Source organism: Helianthus annuus, chromosome 17 (genome assembly GCF_002127325.2).
Source record: "Helianthus annuus cultivar XRQ/B chromosome 17, HanXRQr2.0-SUNRISE, whole genome shotgun sequence".
In the NCBI taxonomy this organism is placed as follows: Eukaryota; Viridiplantae; Streptophyta; class Magnoliopsida; order Asterales; family Asteraceae; genus Helianthus; species Helianthus annuus.
In genome coordinates this window covers 163,594,368-163,613,193 of record NC_035449.2, presented here as the reverse complement: position 1 = coordinate 163,613,193, position 18,826 = coordinate 163,594,368, and the positions used below count along the sequence as shown (strand labels likewise).

The 18,826-nt window shown below is 40.4% G+C and overlaps 1 protein-coding gene across 1 annotated transcript; it reads left to right on the top strand.

Moving 5' to 3' along the window:
- Window positions 1-16,111: 16,111 nt before the first annotated feature.
- On the top strand, window positions 16,112-17,866 carry LOC110925174. Its single transcript, XM_022169143.1, has 2 exons — window positions 16,112-16,520; window positions 16,638-17,866. The coding sequence occupies exons 1-2, from the start codon at window positions 16,112-16,114 to the stop codon at window positions 17,864-17,866; spliced, it is 1,638 nt and encodes a 545-aa protein (XP_022024835.1).
- The last annotated feature ends 960 nt before the right edge of the window (window positions 17,867-18,826 follow it).

The following is an 18,826-nucleotide window of genomic DNA, read 5'->3' as shown; positions in this document are numbered from 1 at the left end:
AAGGCACGGCCGTCTGTCTAATAGAGTTAGTACATGTAGGTCGTTGCACAGCTGCTTGACTTGGAGTCATACTTGGTAGAGACGCACCACTGTGAGTTCATGTTCCCCTTTTCTCTTAACTGTTTTCAGTTTTTCTAAACTGCGGGGGTGAAATACATGTTACTATGATTACGAATATTTCTTATATGGTATGGTTAGCGTAAGGAGGATTATTATTTAGATCATGTGAATTGGGTAGGCGGAAACTTGAGGTCATTAATCCTCAGAGTAGGACCGAGGGGCAGGAGCGGTAGATCTATCTGGGTGTAGCGAGCCCAGCCCCAGGCCCAGCATATCGGACCTCGGGGTGACTTTGTACCCATCGCATAAATCTGCTAGGTTTGAGCCTTCCTACTTGCACTTCACACATATCAATGGCCTTGCAAACCATTGGTGATCTCTTTTTCCTTATTTGCTACATACCAGGATTTTATACTTACAAAGGTTTTACTTACTCACTACACATGAACTTGCTCAACAATTTTTGTTGATTTTTCCAACTTATATGTATTTCAGGTAATTAAGGATCTGTCATGGTATGATACGTTTTCTCGCTGCGTAAACGAAATAAGGTCATCCAAGGGGTCGTGGCTCTTGCCTGGACGAGCCACCGCTTTTAAACTACGTCTACCTACCTTATGGTTGTGGTTTTGAGTTCTGAACAATGTTATTATGTTGTTAGGTTGTAACTCCCGTTGCGTGTGTCGGTACTTTAAAAACAATGTTGTGGTACTTTTATTTTGAAACTTAAATCAATGGATGATCTTGCATGATTTTATTTTCATATAGCTTTGTTATGATTAAGCTATGGTATTAAGAAGTCACACCAAATTAACCACGCTTCCGCAAAGCCAGGGTGTGACAGCTTCCAACTCGTCCCTATGATCGATCTCAGCTTCTAACCCGAGGGATCTTTTCAACTTCCACTTGATCTTAAACCAACCTTCATCCTCTTCACATTTGTCATAAACACTGCACTATTTTTGTGAGTCCAACGCGAAAAGATCCGGATAACTATCTTTCAAAGGCGGTTGGCATATCCACGGGTCAATCCAAAAACGGATGTCCCGCCTATTACCTACTCGACCCCTTATCATACTCGTGACCCCTTCCCCATCCGACTTGAGCTTGCTACATAAAGACGCAATGTTCTTCCAAACCCCAGACAGATTCCGGTTTAGAGGAAGAACTCCCCACTTTCGATTGGATCCATGAATGTAATCGACAACCTTTCGCCACAGAGCATGTTGTTCAGTGCAATATCTCCAACACCATTTTAGAACAAGCGCTTTATTACATTCTTCAAGTCTAGCCAAACCCAACGCCTTCTTCTTTTTTCCGTGTCACTTTATCCCAAGACACCCAAGCCATTTTCCTCACTTCGTCCGAACCACCCCATAGAAAATTTCTCATAAGTTGATCCAACTGATTAATAACCTTAACCGGAGCCTTGAATAAAGAAAAATAATAGGTCGGCAAGCTATCCAACTCCGACTTTATAATTAAATTAGTGATAATATAGTTTATGTTTATCCCTATTGTTCAGTTATTATATTTTGAGTAGAATTAGGTTTCTTCTACAGCAAGTTTACATTTAGTATAAATAGGTCAATTGTATTTTATAGGTTTAAGAGGTCTTTTGATTTAATAAAACAGAAAAGAGTCGTGGTTTTAGTCCCCACAAATTCGTGTTTCGTTATATCGATTGTTCGCCAACAGCTCCTAGGTGTTTGAGTTGCACAAATTTTTTTAAACCCCATAAGAAATTATTATTATTTTTTTAAACATTAAAACAATATCATTCCACACAAAAAAGGGCAATTACAAAGCAATGGCAGGTAGTCGGGCAACAAGTTGCGCCGCCACCCCCTTTTGAATAGAAAAACCAATTCTACTAAATACAAAGTTTGAAACCTTTAGCGACGAAGAATTACTATTAACGACTTTTTGAACCCGATTCAAAAGTCGCACAGCGTCAGGAGCGAGACCACCAAAGGTATCAAACGCAAATGGGATAAACACATGTTGATTCTCCAAGCAGGCTTTCTCATGTTTTGCCACTTTGCTCGCCTCTGCCTTGAGCACCGCTTGCCCTACGACAAAGCCCTTGTCCTTGAGCCCGACAAGGGGGGAGACTCCAGTTAAATCTACACAAGCGTGTTTCCCCCCTTCCCATCCAAACACAAGGATGTCCGCCGGGCGTAAAGTGGACCTCCCCTCTAAGGGGTCAGTCAGGAAATTTACTGGAGCCTCCTTTTTGGCAGAGATCCCGGCCCACTTAAGAACATCACATAACACATCTCTCACCCAATCATGCCGATATTTAAACCCTGGTAGCTCTTTACAGTGGATCGCGTGCTCGCCGAAAGAATCCAAACACGTTTTGCGGCATACCGGACATGGCTCGTCAACTGGGAACAAAGGAATCATCAGTCGGTATCTAAGGATAGCACGGTATTCCACAGCCGACATGTGTTGCCCCAAGCCTTCAATAGGTGCGACAGACAGAAAATCCTGAGCATGTGGGGCACGTAGACATTCAAACACAGCTCTTTGCCGAGGGGATAAGACAAACTTCTTTTCAAACCTCTTGACAATTTCGCCATATAAGGCATTCGCCAGAATTTTCTGGGATTTAGGAGGGGCGGTGTCTTTAATGTAGAAACCGCCAATATCAAGGTCGGGAAGAGAACTATGCAAAAGGTCCAACGCACTCCTGTAATCGAGTCTAAAACATCCCCACCACATTCTCGGAGTATGTGGTCTTGTAAACCCCAAGATTGGGCCCTTGAAGCCACGAAATCGGGTTCAACTTCATTCAGTTCAAATTTCAAGGTTCAAGGTTAACGGTTCAATTTATCTGTTGTGTTGCGTTTCGTGGTCGGTTTCTTTATAAACTCTCCCATGTTAATAAACTAGTCATTGTATGAGATAGAAATCTATGGACAACTTCATACATCCAAATAAACGGGATAGGGTGTATTTATACCCGTCTGTCTCTCATGAAAATTACGGGATAGGAATGTATTTATACCCGTCTGTCTCTTGTGACAATTAGAAGCGGTTAATCTTGCCAACTTACAACTACCATATGGTTTAAAACTAATTTTTTAAAATTTCTTTTACTGATCAATGTAATACACGCTTTGTCTTACCCAATACTTTTTTTTTAAATCACGTTTGAAGATAATAATAAAAATTATAAAGGTTACATTATACTGTCAAATATCGTCATGTTGTTACTGAAAAATATAACTCTAAAACTTTTGGATGATGGGCAGTTGTTTGCCTCCACAACAATACATCATTTCATCTTAAAACAAAGATTGTGAAGATTGGTTTATTGATAGTAACTATCACAAACTTTCTTAAACAACGTCAATTCAGATTGCATGCCAAATTGAGAGAGTTGTGAAAGTTGGTTCTTGAATAGGAACAATTATAAATTATTGAGGTATAATAATAAGGTAAAAAACATAAACGCTATCCATGTCTTACCAAATCAATGTCCCAAAATGGAGGGTAATGTTCCTTCATTCAAATGGCAAAGAATAAAGCACGATAGTTTGGTTTCTCGCCCAAAAGTTCAAAGAATTGTTCATGGAAACATTTGTTCAGGTTTTTTTTGACCTTTTTATTAAAACCCATCTAAAACTTATCATTCTGGTAACCTAACCTCCGACATGCTACAGAGTTCACCGTTATAAAATTAGCAAATTTATAAATATATGATGTGTGTTAGGTGTGATATATTTTTCTTTATATTTTAAGCCCTTTTTAATACTTTAATCAAGTTTTAAATTTATAAAACACGGTATTCTACTAACACTAAACACACATATAGGCAAGTGCACCCATCGTGAGCGTAGTATAGCGTTGGTAAGATACCGAGGTCGTCCAAGGACACAAGAACTTTTAATACCGGTTTATCCTCAGCGTCTAATCAAATCAAAAGTTTTAGAAAAGGTTTTAAACATGAAAGTAAAAACTAAAAATGCTGAAAAATAAAACAGATAGACAAGATGAATCAGTTGGATCCGACTCGCCTTTAATGTAACCTTTGATGATTTCTGCACTTTTGCACTTTTTAAGAGATTATCTTAGTTATAGTAGTAGGCCCCTCTTTTGAAGGTGACATTACCCTCAACCCAGTAGTTTGAGTCAGCAAGGATACAATCCTAAAGGGTTGGAATACTGAAAGATAATTAATTAAGTTATTAATGTGTAATGTGGTAGGCCGCTCTTTTGAAGGCGACGTTACCCTCGACTAAGTGGTTTGATTCAGCAAGGATACAATCCCAAGTAGCCGGGTTAATGTATTGATAGTAGTTTACATATGAGGGGATCAAGCCATTCGCACCCCCGCCATCTAATACCAGTGGGTATTGAAGGAGGTCCTAGTAAGCTTGACCCAGTTCCTTGCAGGATCTATACACTGAACAAGGCAAGAACCTTACCAAACCATTCCCTTAACCCCTTACTAGGTAGCCAACATATCTCTATATAGACCGCAGAGATATGAATGGTGTAAATCTTTTATTTTATATAGACAGTAAAATAATGCCAAGACACCATGGATAAATGATAAGAAAGTTTCACTTTCAACATAAGAAACTAGTTATTAAAGTTATTAATGCAAAACGAAAAAAATGAGCGAAAAGATTAAAAATCAAAAGTATTATATTAAATGTTTGTCTTCACCAAGTGATGTAAGAGACTTAGGCAAACATGGCCTTTGATTGTCAAGAACTCTTACGATCAATCTTGGATCCCGAGATTACTACACACACTCTAAGATGGATGATGGATGATGGTGGTGGATGTGGGTGTTGTGATGGTAGTGGAGTGTAGGTGAAGTGGGAGAGAGGTGGTTTGCCAAGGGATGCCTTTGAAGTGAACCAAGCACCCCTATTTATAGCCTGAACAGAAGCCCAGACACGGCCCCGTGTCCATTGGGCACGGCCCCGTGTCCATTGGGCACGGCCCCGTGTCCATTGGGCACGGCCCCGTGTCCATCCTTTTTCTCTTTCTTCATTAATTGCAATTTGTCTGCATTAGCTCCACACGCCCCCGTGTTCGCTGGGCACGGCCCCGTGTGCAGAAGCGTATCTGTACTATCAAGATTTGCTGGATTCTGCGAATCTTAGCGTTGACCACGGCCCGTGTTGAGCTGGGCACGCTCCCGTGTTGGGAATGGAAGCTTCTATGGCTTTGTCTATTCTGCAGGTATCTGGCCACGCTCCCGTGTCCGCTGGGCACTGGGCCGTGGTCAGCCTTCTGTTTCTTTGTTTTTTGCTTGGGAAAATGTTGTCGAGGGGTCGGGCATGCCAAGTTTATTCCTTTTCTTTGTATTTATGATAGATTTGGCTGCAAATTTGTTCTTTTTGTTCGATTACGCTCATTTGGTCCTGAAAATAAAAAAGGAAGACAAAAGCACACTTTTTCTAACATGGTACTAAAAAGGGTTAGTTTTATGCCTCATTTGATGTAATTTATATGTTGCATTTTACACACATCAAATACCCCCACACTTGAATCTTTGGTTGTCCTCAAGCAAAACTCCTTATATGTGGCTTACACGCCCAAATGGAATGGGTAGAAGAGAAGTTTTGGGCTTGTCTTGAGTGTCGGGAATCCAGGATCTTTATTGGGTTTTCTTTTTATATTATTTACAATCCTATTCGTTATGAATTATTTAGAACGTTTCATAAGAGAAATTACTTATTTGGGCATAACATGCCTTTTTAAAATTCCATTTATATACAAGTTCACATACCTCACGGGAGATCACTCAACACTCGGCCGAAGATGTATTTTTGTGAACCACTCGAGACCGACATGGAACTTATTTCTACCATAAGCTTGCCAAGCAATCAATCCTCCTCCTTTATAACTATTAACCTTTGTAAATATCAAGAGGACTTTGGGGAAGGGTTAGGCTTGGGTTAAATGTAGGTGGTTTTTGGTTAGTGGTTAGTAAAAGGGATAAAAACGTAAAAAGCATCGGTCGTCGTAAAACCTTTTGTTTTTGTGACTTTTATTCAAACTAAATACTTTCAAACAAAGTTTCTTTGAGGAACTTGTTTGTTTATTGCTAGACTTAATTTTTTTTTAGGAACGTCACAAGAAAACTGAGCTTTTTACTAAAACAAAAGGGGTTTAACAGAAAAAGGGTTTGGTGGGTGAAGGGTGTTTGTTTTGTGGGTTTAGAAATGAAAAGGTTTAGGCTCAAAAGGGTTAACTAGGGGGATTTTGGGTAGGTTAAAAGAAAAAGAAAAATAGTGGTGTTGAAAGGAAAATAGGTAGGTCCTAATGGCTCCATCATTTACTTACTTGGGTTTTAGTTGGTAAGGACCGGGAGTGTATCGTCATGGCAAGTTCTAGAGTCGTAAGAAACCAAGCGGCTATTCACACAAGAAATGAAAAATGAATCTATATTTTAACCACTTGGGGTGTCCCAGTGGCCAGCCTCACCCACCTCTTCCCATAGGACCCGGGTTCGAATCCTGGCAGGCACAGTTTCCTCCAGGCTTTCGCTTCCGGTTGGGTAGTAACCGCCAGGCAGCTATGGGGCTAAGCTAGCTTGTGCAGTGAGATCACTCCAGCGGTTGGGAGGATCGTGCAATATCCCCCCCCCCCATATGCTTGTATGCTCAATAAAGGCTCAAAACTCATTTTTTTGGGAATGGGTTTATAATGTGATCAAGTATATATAATCAAATTTTAACTAGATTTAGCATGCCGTTTCATAACTTTCTTATGTTGGTTCTTTTTATCATGACGCTATCAGTTGTAAATTTGTAAAAATATAACCTTTTTAGAACTTGTTATTCCCAAATTAAACCAAGACAAGTAAAAAAACGAAAACTTTTTGAAAAAAAATTGGGGTGATTAGCGGTTCCAATAGAGTTTTGTGTAAGGCTTGTTATTAGGACTTGCAAAATTCAAGGTTTTAGCATCCCCCCCCCCAGACTTAAATTACATATTGTCCTTAATGTGTCTCAAAAATAAGTTTTTAGGTTGATTGAATGTGTAAAAAGGTGTTTAACAACAAAATTTTATGTTACTGGGCGCTTGGGCACGGGCCCGTGTTGGTCCCGGTACGGCCCCGTGTTCAGATTGCCAGTACTATATTTTATAGAAGGCTGGGCACGGGGGCGTGTTCAGTGAACACGGCCCTGTGTCCAGTTACCTGAACTGGGCGTTTTCTACAGAACCTTGAGCACGGGGCGTGTTGGGCTGAGCACGGCCCCGTGCTAAACTTGCTGTAATGAAGAAAAATTGTCGGGAGGCTCTGTTTTTGTGCATGGATGTGGGTTCATGTAAGTCCCCTAAACGCGTGCGGATCGTAACAGAATCGTCGATCTAACCTAGAGTGCGGAATCCCCTAGATCAGATTTCACAGAAAACAAGTAGAACAAGAATCAAGAACACGATACACTTTCAATCCGGTTTTCTATTGATTATCCAACACGATGTTTACAATCAATTCAAGACCACTAGAAATCTCTCAGCCAATCTCTGTAGATTTCTCTAACTCTCTCTCAATGTCTCCAATGGCTAACCTAAACCCTAATGCCAAGCCTTGTATTTATAGTACAAGCTTTGCACATGGGCTTTGGTCTGGGCCAGGCCACTCTCCAAGCCCATTACACAGAAATAACTCCCTAACCAATATGCTAAGCCCAATACAAAAATCCAAAGACTAAATAAACAAACTATTAAGCTATTGACATAAAACATGCACTAACAAACTCCCCCTTGACAATAGCTTCATAGTGTAACTTTGTCTTCAAACATCTTGCAGTCTTTTGGTGTTTGGATAGCGTCAGCTACAAAGATTCTGACATCAACAAACTCCCCCTTAGCTGATGCTTCCAATCTCCAAAACTTTCATTCGTTGTAGATCAGCGAACTAGCAATCTTTGGTTAAGCAAGTATCTTCAAATCTTCAAATCTCTTTTTCTTTATGCAATGTAGTAGAAGGATCCTACCATGCATCTTCACACGTTCTTCACTTCACTCTCAATCTGCACTTTACTTGTATTCTGCACTTCATTTTGATACCTGCATCAATCTGTTTAGCAACACAAGCAAGTATCTCGAAAAACCATTAGTCTTTTTCACAGTTAAAGATAAACCAATATTTTATCTTAATTTGCAAAAACAACTATCTGTCAGTTCAAAATGGGAGATCTTTTAAAAGAAAATATTTTTGGTATTTTTGATGTTTTCAAAACAAAACAAACTAAACTAACTAAACTAACTAAACTAAACTCAAAAATATTTACAGTACTTCTTTTTGTGAGAATCATGTGCAAGAAGATCATATCAGCAGAATCAAACTGTTTCACACCATTAATCAATTCTTAATTTAATTTTTTGTGAAAATCAGTTCAAGACGATTACCAGTATGTTTGTCCACTTAAATAAAATGCATGAACATTTCAAGTACCATCACCATATGATACATTAAGGTAATTTTTAGAATACCGAAATACGAGCGTGTCCCACTTCAGGATGTACCCCCGCGATCAAGGTATGCACAAAGATTCATCGTAGTAGGTGAGTATACTGAATTCATCCGTTTTAATTTTCAACGATAGATAATTGGTGAACAGGTCAGTACTTCCGTACAGCAGAGAGACCAAAATATCTTGTCGAGGGCTAAAACAGATACCATTTTTGGTACAAATTGTGCATTTTGCACTTATTGAATGACTCTCTTTGAGAGCTTTTTCATTTTCAGGGTTTTGGCATTTTTAGCTATTTTAAGATATCCTGGGTGTGTCTAGGTCAGCATGTATCTGGATGCAGCAGAAGGACACCCATGATATTCCCGGATGAAATAACATTATAAAGACCCAAAACTTCAGATTTTGGCAATCTATCAACGCAAGAATTAAGGTCATTAAACCATACACCACTGATGTGTTCCCCACTCATACTCAGTGCATTTAGGTTTATATCACATTGGTAAGTTGATTATTTCATGCTTTTGCCTACTGGTACATCATATGATGAAGCTGCTATCACACTTAAGCAATTTTTGTTCAATTTCAGTGTGACAGTCTAACTTGCTGAAGTACTATCATTTCTTCTTTTTCACACAGTGAACTCATTTTTTTTTTAATTTTCTATTTTTTTATGTTTTTCATTTTTTAAAAATTTACAACTTACTCCCCCTAAACTCACGCACTATCTAAACTCTTTTTGGCTTAGAGGAATTTCTCCCCCTTAATTTTTGTTTTTATGGAGTAATTTTCAAAAACACAAATTTAAACGCAAACAGACTCCCCACTTTAAATCTGACTAAAGTTTTTCCACGTTTAACACATCAAAAACTATCACAAAAGTTGATAGTTCGTTACCCATGTTAACCGACTATTCACCTCAGATGCTGTACAGGAATAACCACTGTCGAACACATCAACAGTCCTTCTTGGTCATCCTGCATTCACTCAACAACTCAGTTAGTTTTGAGAACCCAAGCCCTGATGGTCTTGGGTTTTCCGTATTCATCCAATACAGGAACATCCATCCAATATCCATCACTCTTCAATGGATCCTCGGGTAACCTTTTATCTTGATACCTTCTTCTCCCATAATCATACCATGAATTTTGAAAAAATTTTGGATGTTGTTGAACATTTGAGTTACTGAAACCCCTATATCCATTTCTTTGTTGAACATTTCGATTACCAGCAGTTTGGTATCGATTTCGATCTCCAAAATTTCTAGTTTGACTTTGAAAACGATTTGATTTACCATTATACTTACTAAGCTGTGGAGAAATACTTCTTGGTCTATCAAATCTTTTCGAAGTTGAAGGTTTTGATTGAGATTCAGATTTCTTAGCTTGACAACTAGTTTTTACACTGTTGCTTGACCCAGCCTGATTCCCATCCTTAACCTCATCAACCTTTTGCTTACCTTTCTTCAAAGGACAACAACTCGCCACATGTCCTTTGTTGTGACATTTAAAACAGGATCTTTGCTTACGACTTTTCTTTTTGTTTGATCCCTTTTTAAATGTGTTGGTCTTTTTGTCTTCAGTATCCTCATCCACTTTATGAGGTGTACTGTTAGACCCAACAGATTCTTCCAAAGAAACTGGACTATTTGGCAAGTCCACAGCTATCGGATCCACTACTACTTGTGCAGTGGCAACAAAATCAGCTAGCTCATCTTCAGTTGGTAAAAATGAGTATTCTTGATTTCCAGAAGATGAAGCTTTTGTATACCCCACCCCTGTTTTATCATTACTCCTTTTTAAACCCTTTTGAATTTGAGTTCTGACTAACGAAGAATTCCCAAAGTTGTGTAACTTCCCCTGAAGTTCTACAATCTTGGCTTGTGCATCAGCCAATTCTGTGCACTTTTCTGAAAGCTCGTTAGTCTTTTCTTTCACAGTTTCATGAGCCAAATCAATGACCTGTAACAGTTCATTGACTTTGCTTGTTAGACTGCTAATTTCTTGTTCATTTGATTTTTGTTTATCTAAACAATTTGACTCTCGTTTAATAAAAAGAACATTTGACTCTTTTAATTTTTGCAATTCAGCTAACTGAATTTTGTTTTGCTCTGATAGTCTGTCAACTTTACCCTGTAGTTCAGTGCAATTATGACATGTATGACTTACAGGTTCTGATGTTACCTTCACCTCTGTTGCAAGTCCATTCACATCCTTCAAGCTCTTTGAAACTTCTGCACCTTTCTTTTCAGCATTCTCCTCATCTGCTTCCTTCTTCTCTTCTTCCTTAGCAGCCTCCTCTCCTATCTTCACAGCTGCCAGCTCAGCTACCAATACTTGATCACAAGTACTTACTTTTGATGAAATCTGTTAACGTTTTTCTAAAGCTTCCCACAGCTCTCTAGAAGTCCCATACGACTTGAAAGTATGTTTAACACCCTCAGGCAAGGACATCTTTATTGCTGCGAAAGCTTTCTTCTCAGCATCAACCAGCTGTTTCTCAGATTCATCCATGTTGTTGTAAGAAATAACTTTAACCCTTCCTTCAACACGACGTGTAGGAGCAACATATCCATCAATCATACAGCTCCACATTCTTGTATCGTTACTCTTCACAAGTGCCTCAAACTGCTCTTTCCAGTCAGCATAATCTTTGACGTTTTTAAGCTTAGGCCAGTTTTTAACAACACTACTTCCAGTTTCCATCTTAGCCATCACGCAGCGTAAAAGTTTAAATGAATTTTGGTAACCTGTGTCAAAATCCAAATCTAACTCCTCTACTGGTCCTTGTTGAGCTTTTACCGTAAGCGAACTGATAAAACCGTACAAATATTTTCCGAAAACTGTTTTTACCAAATTATACCGTTAGATTCGTCTCGAAATTACGATTCCAATGATATATAATGTCAAAAACCTATTTCGGGATTTTCTAGAGTCTTTTTTTGTCCTAAAAATCCAACGAACCCAACGGTGCAAACGGTTTACTGAGATGAGCTATGGTTAATTTCCTAATCACGAAACAGTGAAATTTTTCTTACGCAAGCCAAGAAAAATTCCACCCCTTCCGAAGTGGTCAGAAATGGTCCATAATGGTCCGAAATGGTCCGTAATCAACACCTTCTGGTTCGAAATGGGAGACTCTGATCCGAAATGAGGCTTAAGGATCCGTAATGATCAAACCTTGATCCGAAATGATCAGTAATCCTTCAGTTTTATCCGAAATGCAGGTTAACTGATCCGAAATGCAAGTGTTTTATCCGAAATGGTTGATTTCTGACCCGAAATGGTTGACTTCAGATCCGAAATGAGTTGTTCTGGTCCGAAATGGATCAGTCCAATCCGAAATGCTTATCTGAAGATCCGAAATGGTCCGTAATTGCTTGTTTTCTATCCGAAATGCAAGTATTCTGGTCCGAAATCCTTGTTTCTAGTCCGAAATTGATCAGAAATGCAAGATTTCCATCAGTAATGGTCCGAAATGCAAGCAGTTTATCCGAAAACACCAGCAGAACCCTAGAACAGCCGTCAAAAACGTCCAAATCTTCGATTTTTCTGCAGAAAACGATTCTGAACCGAGCAAAACAAGAGCCTAAAGCTCTGATACCAATTGTTAGTCCCCTAAACGCGTGCGGATCGTAACAGAATCGTCGATCTAACCTAGAGTGCGGAATCCCCTAGATCAGATTTCACAGAAAACAAGTAGAACAAGAATCAAGAACACGATACACTTTCAATCCGGTCTTCTATTGATTATCCAACACGATGTTTACAATCAATTCAAGACCACTAGAAATCTCTCAGCCAATCTCTGTAGATTTCTCTAACTCTCTCTCAATGTCTCCAATGGCTAACCTAAACCCTAATGCCAAGCCTTGTATTTATAGTACAAGCTTTGCACATGGGCTTTGGTCTGGGCCAGGCCACTCTCCAAGCCCATTACACAGAAATAACTCCCTAACCAATATGCTAAGCCCAATACAAAATATCCAAAGACTAAATAAACAAACTATTAAGCTATTGACACAAAACATGCACTAACAAACTCCCCCTTGACAATAGCTTCATAGTGTAACTTTGTCTTCAAACATCTTGCAGTCTTTTGGTCTTTGGATAGCGTCAGCTACAAAGATTCTGACATCAACAGTTCAAGTTTCCCTTAGTAACCTTCATCATTCGAGTGTGTTTTATCCATTACAACATCATCCAATCACTATTTAGTACTTAGAAACCATCATTCATTGAAAATAGCAAATGACAAAAGATCCTACAAATTAAAAAGTTCCTAAGATAGATAGGTCAAGTAACGCTGGAAATCATTCTAAGGAGTTCTACCCTTATTGTAGGAATATCAAAAACCCGGAAATGACTTTCTAGTACTTTAAAGGCGTTGTAGAACTCGTAACCGAGGGATGTCCCTTAGATGCCGTTGCGCCATTCTTCTATCTCCCTTGGGAGGAAGAAGGTGGGCTCATTTTCCACAATGTCTTGTGGAGGAGGTGCGACGGCCACCAGGACCCCATGTAATATGTCTTGAGGGGGCTCCGTGTGCATGACATACCACTCGGCCGGAATAATGACTTCCGACACAACGTTCCATTCCATTTGTGCAATGATTGGCACCAAAGGAGGAGAGGCGAGAATATTCAACCTTTGGTGCAAAACGTTGACTTCTCGAAGACATCCCTCTTGATGTATTGCAAAATACATCCTTTATTTGTGTATAGTTTCTATAGTTTTGCGTTATTTTTAGTTCCGTTTTAGTTAGAATGTGCATACTATTGATCAGATTGTGTTTTCCAGGTCTTGGTACTTAATATTGCTGAAAATGGAGTGAAAACGAGCCATAATGCTAAAACGCCAAGTCCCGGAACGAGTTGATAAAAGAGTTAGAATTATTTTGGAGTTTTTGAGAGTTGAGCTGGAAATTTCACGCAACAGTTTGTCCATTTAGAGCTGTCGCGCTGCGCCACAGCTGTAGCACATCATGGTCGCTCCCCGCTACCAATAAACAAATGATTTTTGGATTATCATACCATCGCGCTACCCCACATCAAAGACATTTACCCGTGGCGCGACGCGACGGGGTGTGTTTACGGCGATTATTTGTTAAATTTTAGGGTTTTCTATATAATCCCAAGAAACTTATCATAAACCCTAATTTACAAACGGAGAGCAATATTGGGCGATTTTGGAGCATTCATTGAGCACTTTCGAAGATCTTGAAGCTTACGAATCAGTGGTACGAGTTCGGGACGAAGAATCGAAGACTTTCTCAGGTTTTCCAATCCCTTGTTTTGTCGATTTCTTTCTTGAAACTTCTTACAATGAATTCGTGTTTGATTATCTTTGATTTGTTTTCGTTTATTGACATGCTTGGCTAAACATTTATGCCACCTAGACTTTGATGAATGGATGAATATAAAGTTTTTATCTTTTTCGTTATTTGAATGAATATTATGGATTGATTGTGTTTAGTAAACGGTTTGGTTTATTGATTCGATGTACATGCGTGCTTTAATTTGGTTTATTATTATCACTTGCTTCGTACGATTCTTGGTGACGGTCTATATCACAGAATAGAGTCGTGCTAGGGTTTAGGATTTTGGTGAGTGTCTATATCACGTAAGAAATCTTAACTCTATAGGGTGAAAATTGCGCAAATAACCCTAGAAGTAATTGTTAGTGATTTAGTAGGTTTTAGTGTTCTACTAGTTCCAATAGCTGGAAGATGCGGGGCTATTGATAGGTCTTACCCGGCGAATTGCTTTAGACATTCCTTGGAAAAGGTCGTGCCTTAGTTGCCCCGTCGGTTTATTAGTCTGTCAAGTCAAATCAAGAAGCTAAACTACCTTAGATCTATAATTGGAAAAGAGTAGGTCAACATTAGGGTACTTACACAATAATTAGACAACTGGAAAGACGTCTAATAACCGGTAGGATTAACGGCCTAGGTAGCACCATAACTTTCACCTCAAGAAGGGTTGAGGGGCTTAGTTGGTGTCTTAATAGGTTTAGTATCATAAGATCCCGGTTCCATAATTCATGCATTTAACTTAATCAGTAATTCTTTAAAAGCAATCCAGGATTCTAGTCTAGGTGGTCTCATTCATCATATAAGAAAAGCCTTTTGCCTTCTTTCGTATTAGTCTAGTTATAGTTCACTCTTTAGTTTAATAATTAGTTTAAATAGATTTCCTTAGATTTTCCGTAACCCCCCCCCCCCAAAACAATTAAACAAGTTCCAGTCATGTCTGTCAGTGTCTATTAGAGTCTAGTTTACGTGATAAATGGAGTCTCGTGGTTCGATTTCCGGACTTCCTTAAGTCATACTACAGTGATCGGTACACTTGCCGATTGTGTGGTTTAGGTCGAGTCTAGATTTAAAGCTTTTTAATGTTTAGCATAGAGAGTCTAATTTAATTAATTTTTATAGTATGTTTAGCACACATCAAGTTTTTGGCGTCGTTGACGGGGACTCTTGGCAATCGCGTTCATTAGCTTTGATAGACTTAATTGACATATACGTGCTACGTGTTTCGTTTTGTTTTGAGTATTTCTTTTATTTTTATTTTTATTTTGAGTCGTAGTGACTAGTGTTTACTTTTCTCATATCTAGGTTTTTGCTTGTAGTGGATGCCACATCTGTGCTCGCACGGACTGCCGAAGCCGCCAGTCACCGAGTCATCGTCTCAATTGGGCCAAGGCCCACAGGTTAGTTCTTCATCCTCTTCTCAATTTCCTAACTTCGATTCCACTCTGTTACCCACTCCACCTCGAACCCCACCACCTTCACCAAACCATTCACCTAAAACATCACCTAAGGCTTCCCCACCCGATAGTCCCACCTCTAGCACCCCAGAAAACTTAGATCAAATGACCAACGCAAGACAAACTGTCCACCAACAAGCCACCCAAGGCTTTACTGGTCTTGCTTCACCCATTACCGTCCCACCCGTAGTCAATGAAAACTCATGGCAGATTCCATCTTATGCCATGCAAGCCATAACCAATAACATCCAGTTTCACGGTCGGGATGATGAGGACGCTCCCGCTCACGTGAACCGTTTTTCTCGCATGCTTGCTACCGTTAGCCTTCGCGGAGCCCTTAATGATGCTACTTACTTGCAGCTTTTCCCATTTTCACTAGTCGGGCGTGCGGCTACTTGGTTGGACTCTCAGCCAACCGGTACTTTTACCACTTGGGCGGGCCTTCGTCAAGCCTTTTTGAACAAGTATTTCCCGCCCGCTAAAGCTTCACGCCTTCGTGACCAAATTCATTCCTTCCGCATGGAGCCCAACGAGACCTATTACCTTGCTTGGGAGCGATTCCAAAACATAGTCGCTCGATGCTCCCAGCATGGTCTTTCCGATTGGGCCCTATGTGAAAAATTCTATAACGGTCTCACCCAAGAGACTCGTGATCAGTTTGATACTAATGCGGGGGGTCATATGATGGGTATTGTTACTGTTGCTGAGTGTTTAGAGTGTTTCGAGGCATTTGCCCAATCTCAATCTCAGTCGCGAGCTGATTAGCGGTATCAAAGTGGTAATTCAAATACCACTACTAGTGCACCCGCCCGTGGGGTGAACCATGTCACCATGGACCCTAGTTTAACCATTGTGTTGGAAAACGTGACTAGGGAGCTTAAGGAGATTAAAGCTAAGGTAGACAAATGTGAGTTTTGCCAAGGGGGTCACGATACGAGTGCGTGTCCTTTGTTAGTTGGTGAGGATCAAGTTGATTTCGTAGGGGGAGGTCTAGGTAGAGGTCAACCTAGTGGGTTTAAAAATAATAATTTTGGTTCGGGTTGGAGAAATAATAATAACAATTTTCGCTCAAATGGACCTCCTGGTTTTCAAATAGCTCAAAATCCAAATAGGGGTCAAGGTTCATTCTTTGGTGGGGGTTCAAATGGGCAGTTCAACGAGGGGTTCAATGGGCAGGTCAAAGAGGGGGGTTCAAATAATCAGGTTCAATCAGGTCAAGGTTCAAGTTATGATCTAGGGGGTAGTTTAGAGAGAATGGAAGCTATGATGAGCCAGCTAATTGTTAGGGACAAAACCACCTAAAAGACACTTAACAACCATGACCTTATGCTTAAGAACCACCAAGTCTCTTTCTAAGACCTTCAAAGGGTCGTAAGAGATATATCTAGGAAACTAGAGGAGAGATTACCCGGTCAGTTCACGGGTAACACCCAACAGAACCCTAATGCTCATGCAAAAGCCATTACCACCCGTAGTGGCAAAACCATAGGGAACCCTAGAGTAGAGGAGAGAGTAGTTGATGAGGATGAGGAGATTGTCGATGAAGAGATCGAGATGGAGGCTCCCGGCAAAGTGCAACCGAGGCTAAGCTCAGCAAGTACCGCACAGCCCGGCGAGTCTCAAGTTGAGAAGAAAGTTGAAAAAATGCCCGGAGACGTTAGACCTTCTCCCCTAGTAGACCATTCGCGAGTCCCGTTCCCTTCACGTCTTAGGAACCAAAAATACTCAAGGGAATACAGGCAATTCTTAGATATCTTCAAGCAATTGAAGATTAATCTTCCTTTTATCGAGGCACTCCAGTCGATGCCTAAGTATGCGAAATTCTTAAAAGACCTTCTTAGGAACAAAGAGAAGTTAGGGGAATTGTCTAATATCCCGTTGAATGGAGGGTGTTCCGCCGTTGTTTTAACTAAGCTTCCTGAAAAGCTTACCGATCCCAGTATTTTCACTATTCCTTGTCTATTCGCTAGTAATACCAACACTAGAGCTTTAGCCGACTTAGGTGCTTGCATCAATTTGATGCCCTTTTCTCTCTACGAGAAGCTAGACCTAGGAGAGCTTTCACCTACCCGAATGACATTATCGTTAGCTGATCGATCCGTTAAATACCCTAGGGGCATAGTTGAGAATTTGTTAGTTAAAGTAGACAAATTTGTGTTTCCCGCTGATTTCGTAATTCTGGATATGGAAGCGGATGAGGGAGTCCCTATTATACTTGGTTGCCCTTTCTTACGTACTGCCAAAGCACTCATAGACGTTCATGATGGTAAGATCACCCTTAGGGTCAGTGAGGAGAGAGTCACCTTTGAGATAGAGCGTTCCATGAACCACCCGAGTGGTTCGGATGACTATAGTGGTCCTTGTCATTCCGTCTACTTCTTGAATTCGTTCATCTCGTGTGTCAACCATTGTTTCGAGTATATTAGTGGAGCAGACTTAGTTGTAGGAGAGAAGGTAGAAGAGGAGTTGAAGAGGGTAGATGAAGTAGAAGTTGAGGGGAGTCCTTTGATCCCCGAAGTCTTAGCCGTTAGTGATGACACCGCCCAACCCCCACCCTTAGAGCTTAAGTACTTCCATCGCATTTAGAGTATGCTTTCTTAGGGGAGGGTTCCGAGCTACACGTCATTATCTTGTCAAAGTTGGGAGAGGATGAGAAATTGAGATTGTTGGAGGTGTTGAGGGCCAACAAAGAGGCCATTGCATGGAGGTTGTCCGACATAAAGGGCATAAGCCCTTCTTATTGCACCCACCGGATACTCATGGAGGATGATTATAAACCGGTGGTGAAACCCCAAAGGCGGCTCAACCCCAACATGCAAGATGTTGTGAAGAAGGAGGTTCTTAAACTCCTAGATGCGGGGATGATATATCCCATTTCTGATCACCTTGGGTTAGTCCCACTCAGATTGTCCCTAAGAAGGGAGGGATGACCGTTGCCATGAATGAAAAGAACGAGCTTATCCCTTCTCCTACGATCACGGGGTGGCGTGTGTGCATCGACTACGGAAAGTTGAATGATACCACCCGAAAAGACCATTTCCCATTGCCCTTCATCGATCAAATGTTGGAGCGTCTCGCCGGTCAACAATTCTGTTGTTTTCTCGACGGTTTTTTCGGGTACTTCCAGATTCCCATAACACCGGAGGACTAGGATAAAACCACCTTCACATGCCCCTATGGCACCTATGCATACGGACGCATGCCATTTGGGTTGTTCAACGCTCCCGCTACTTTTCAGCGGTGCATGGTTGCCATATTTCAGGACATGATAGAAAGTTCTATGGAGGTTTTCATGGATCATTTTTCGGTATATGGTGACTGCTTTGATGCGTGTTTGAAGAACCTAGAGAAGATGCTAAAGAGGTGCGTGGAGACAAAGCTTATGCTAAATTGGGAGAAGTGTCACTTCATGGTGACGGAAGGTATTGTGTTAGGGCATAAGATTTCAAGGGATGGTATTGAGGTGGATCGTGCGAAAATAGATACCTTTAGTAGGTTACCTCCACCCATGAGTGTTAAGTCGATTAGGAGTTTTCTAGGGCATGC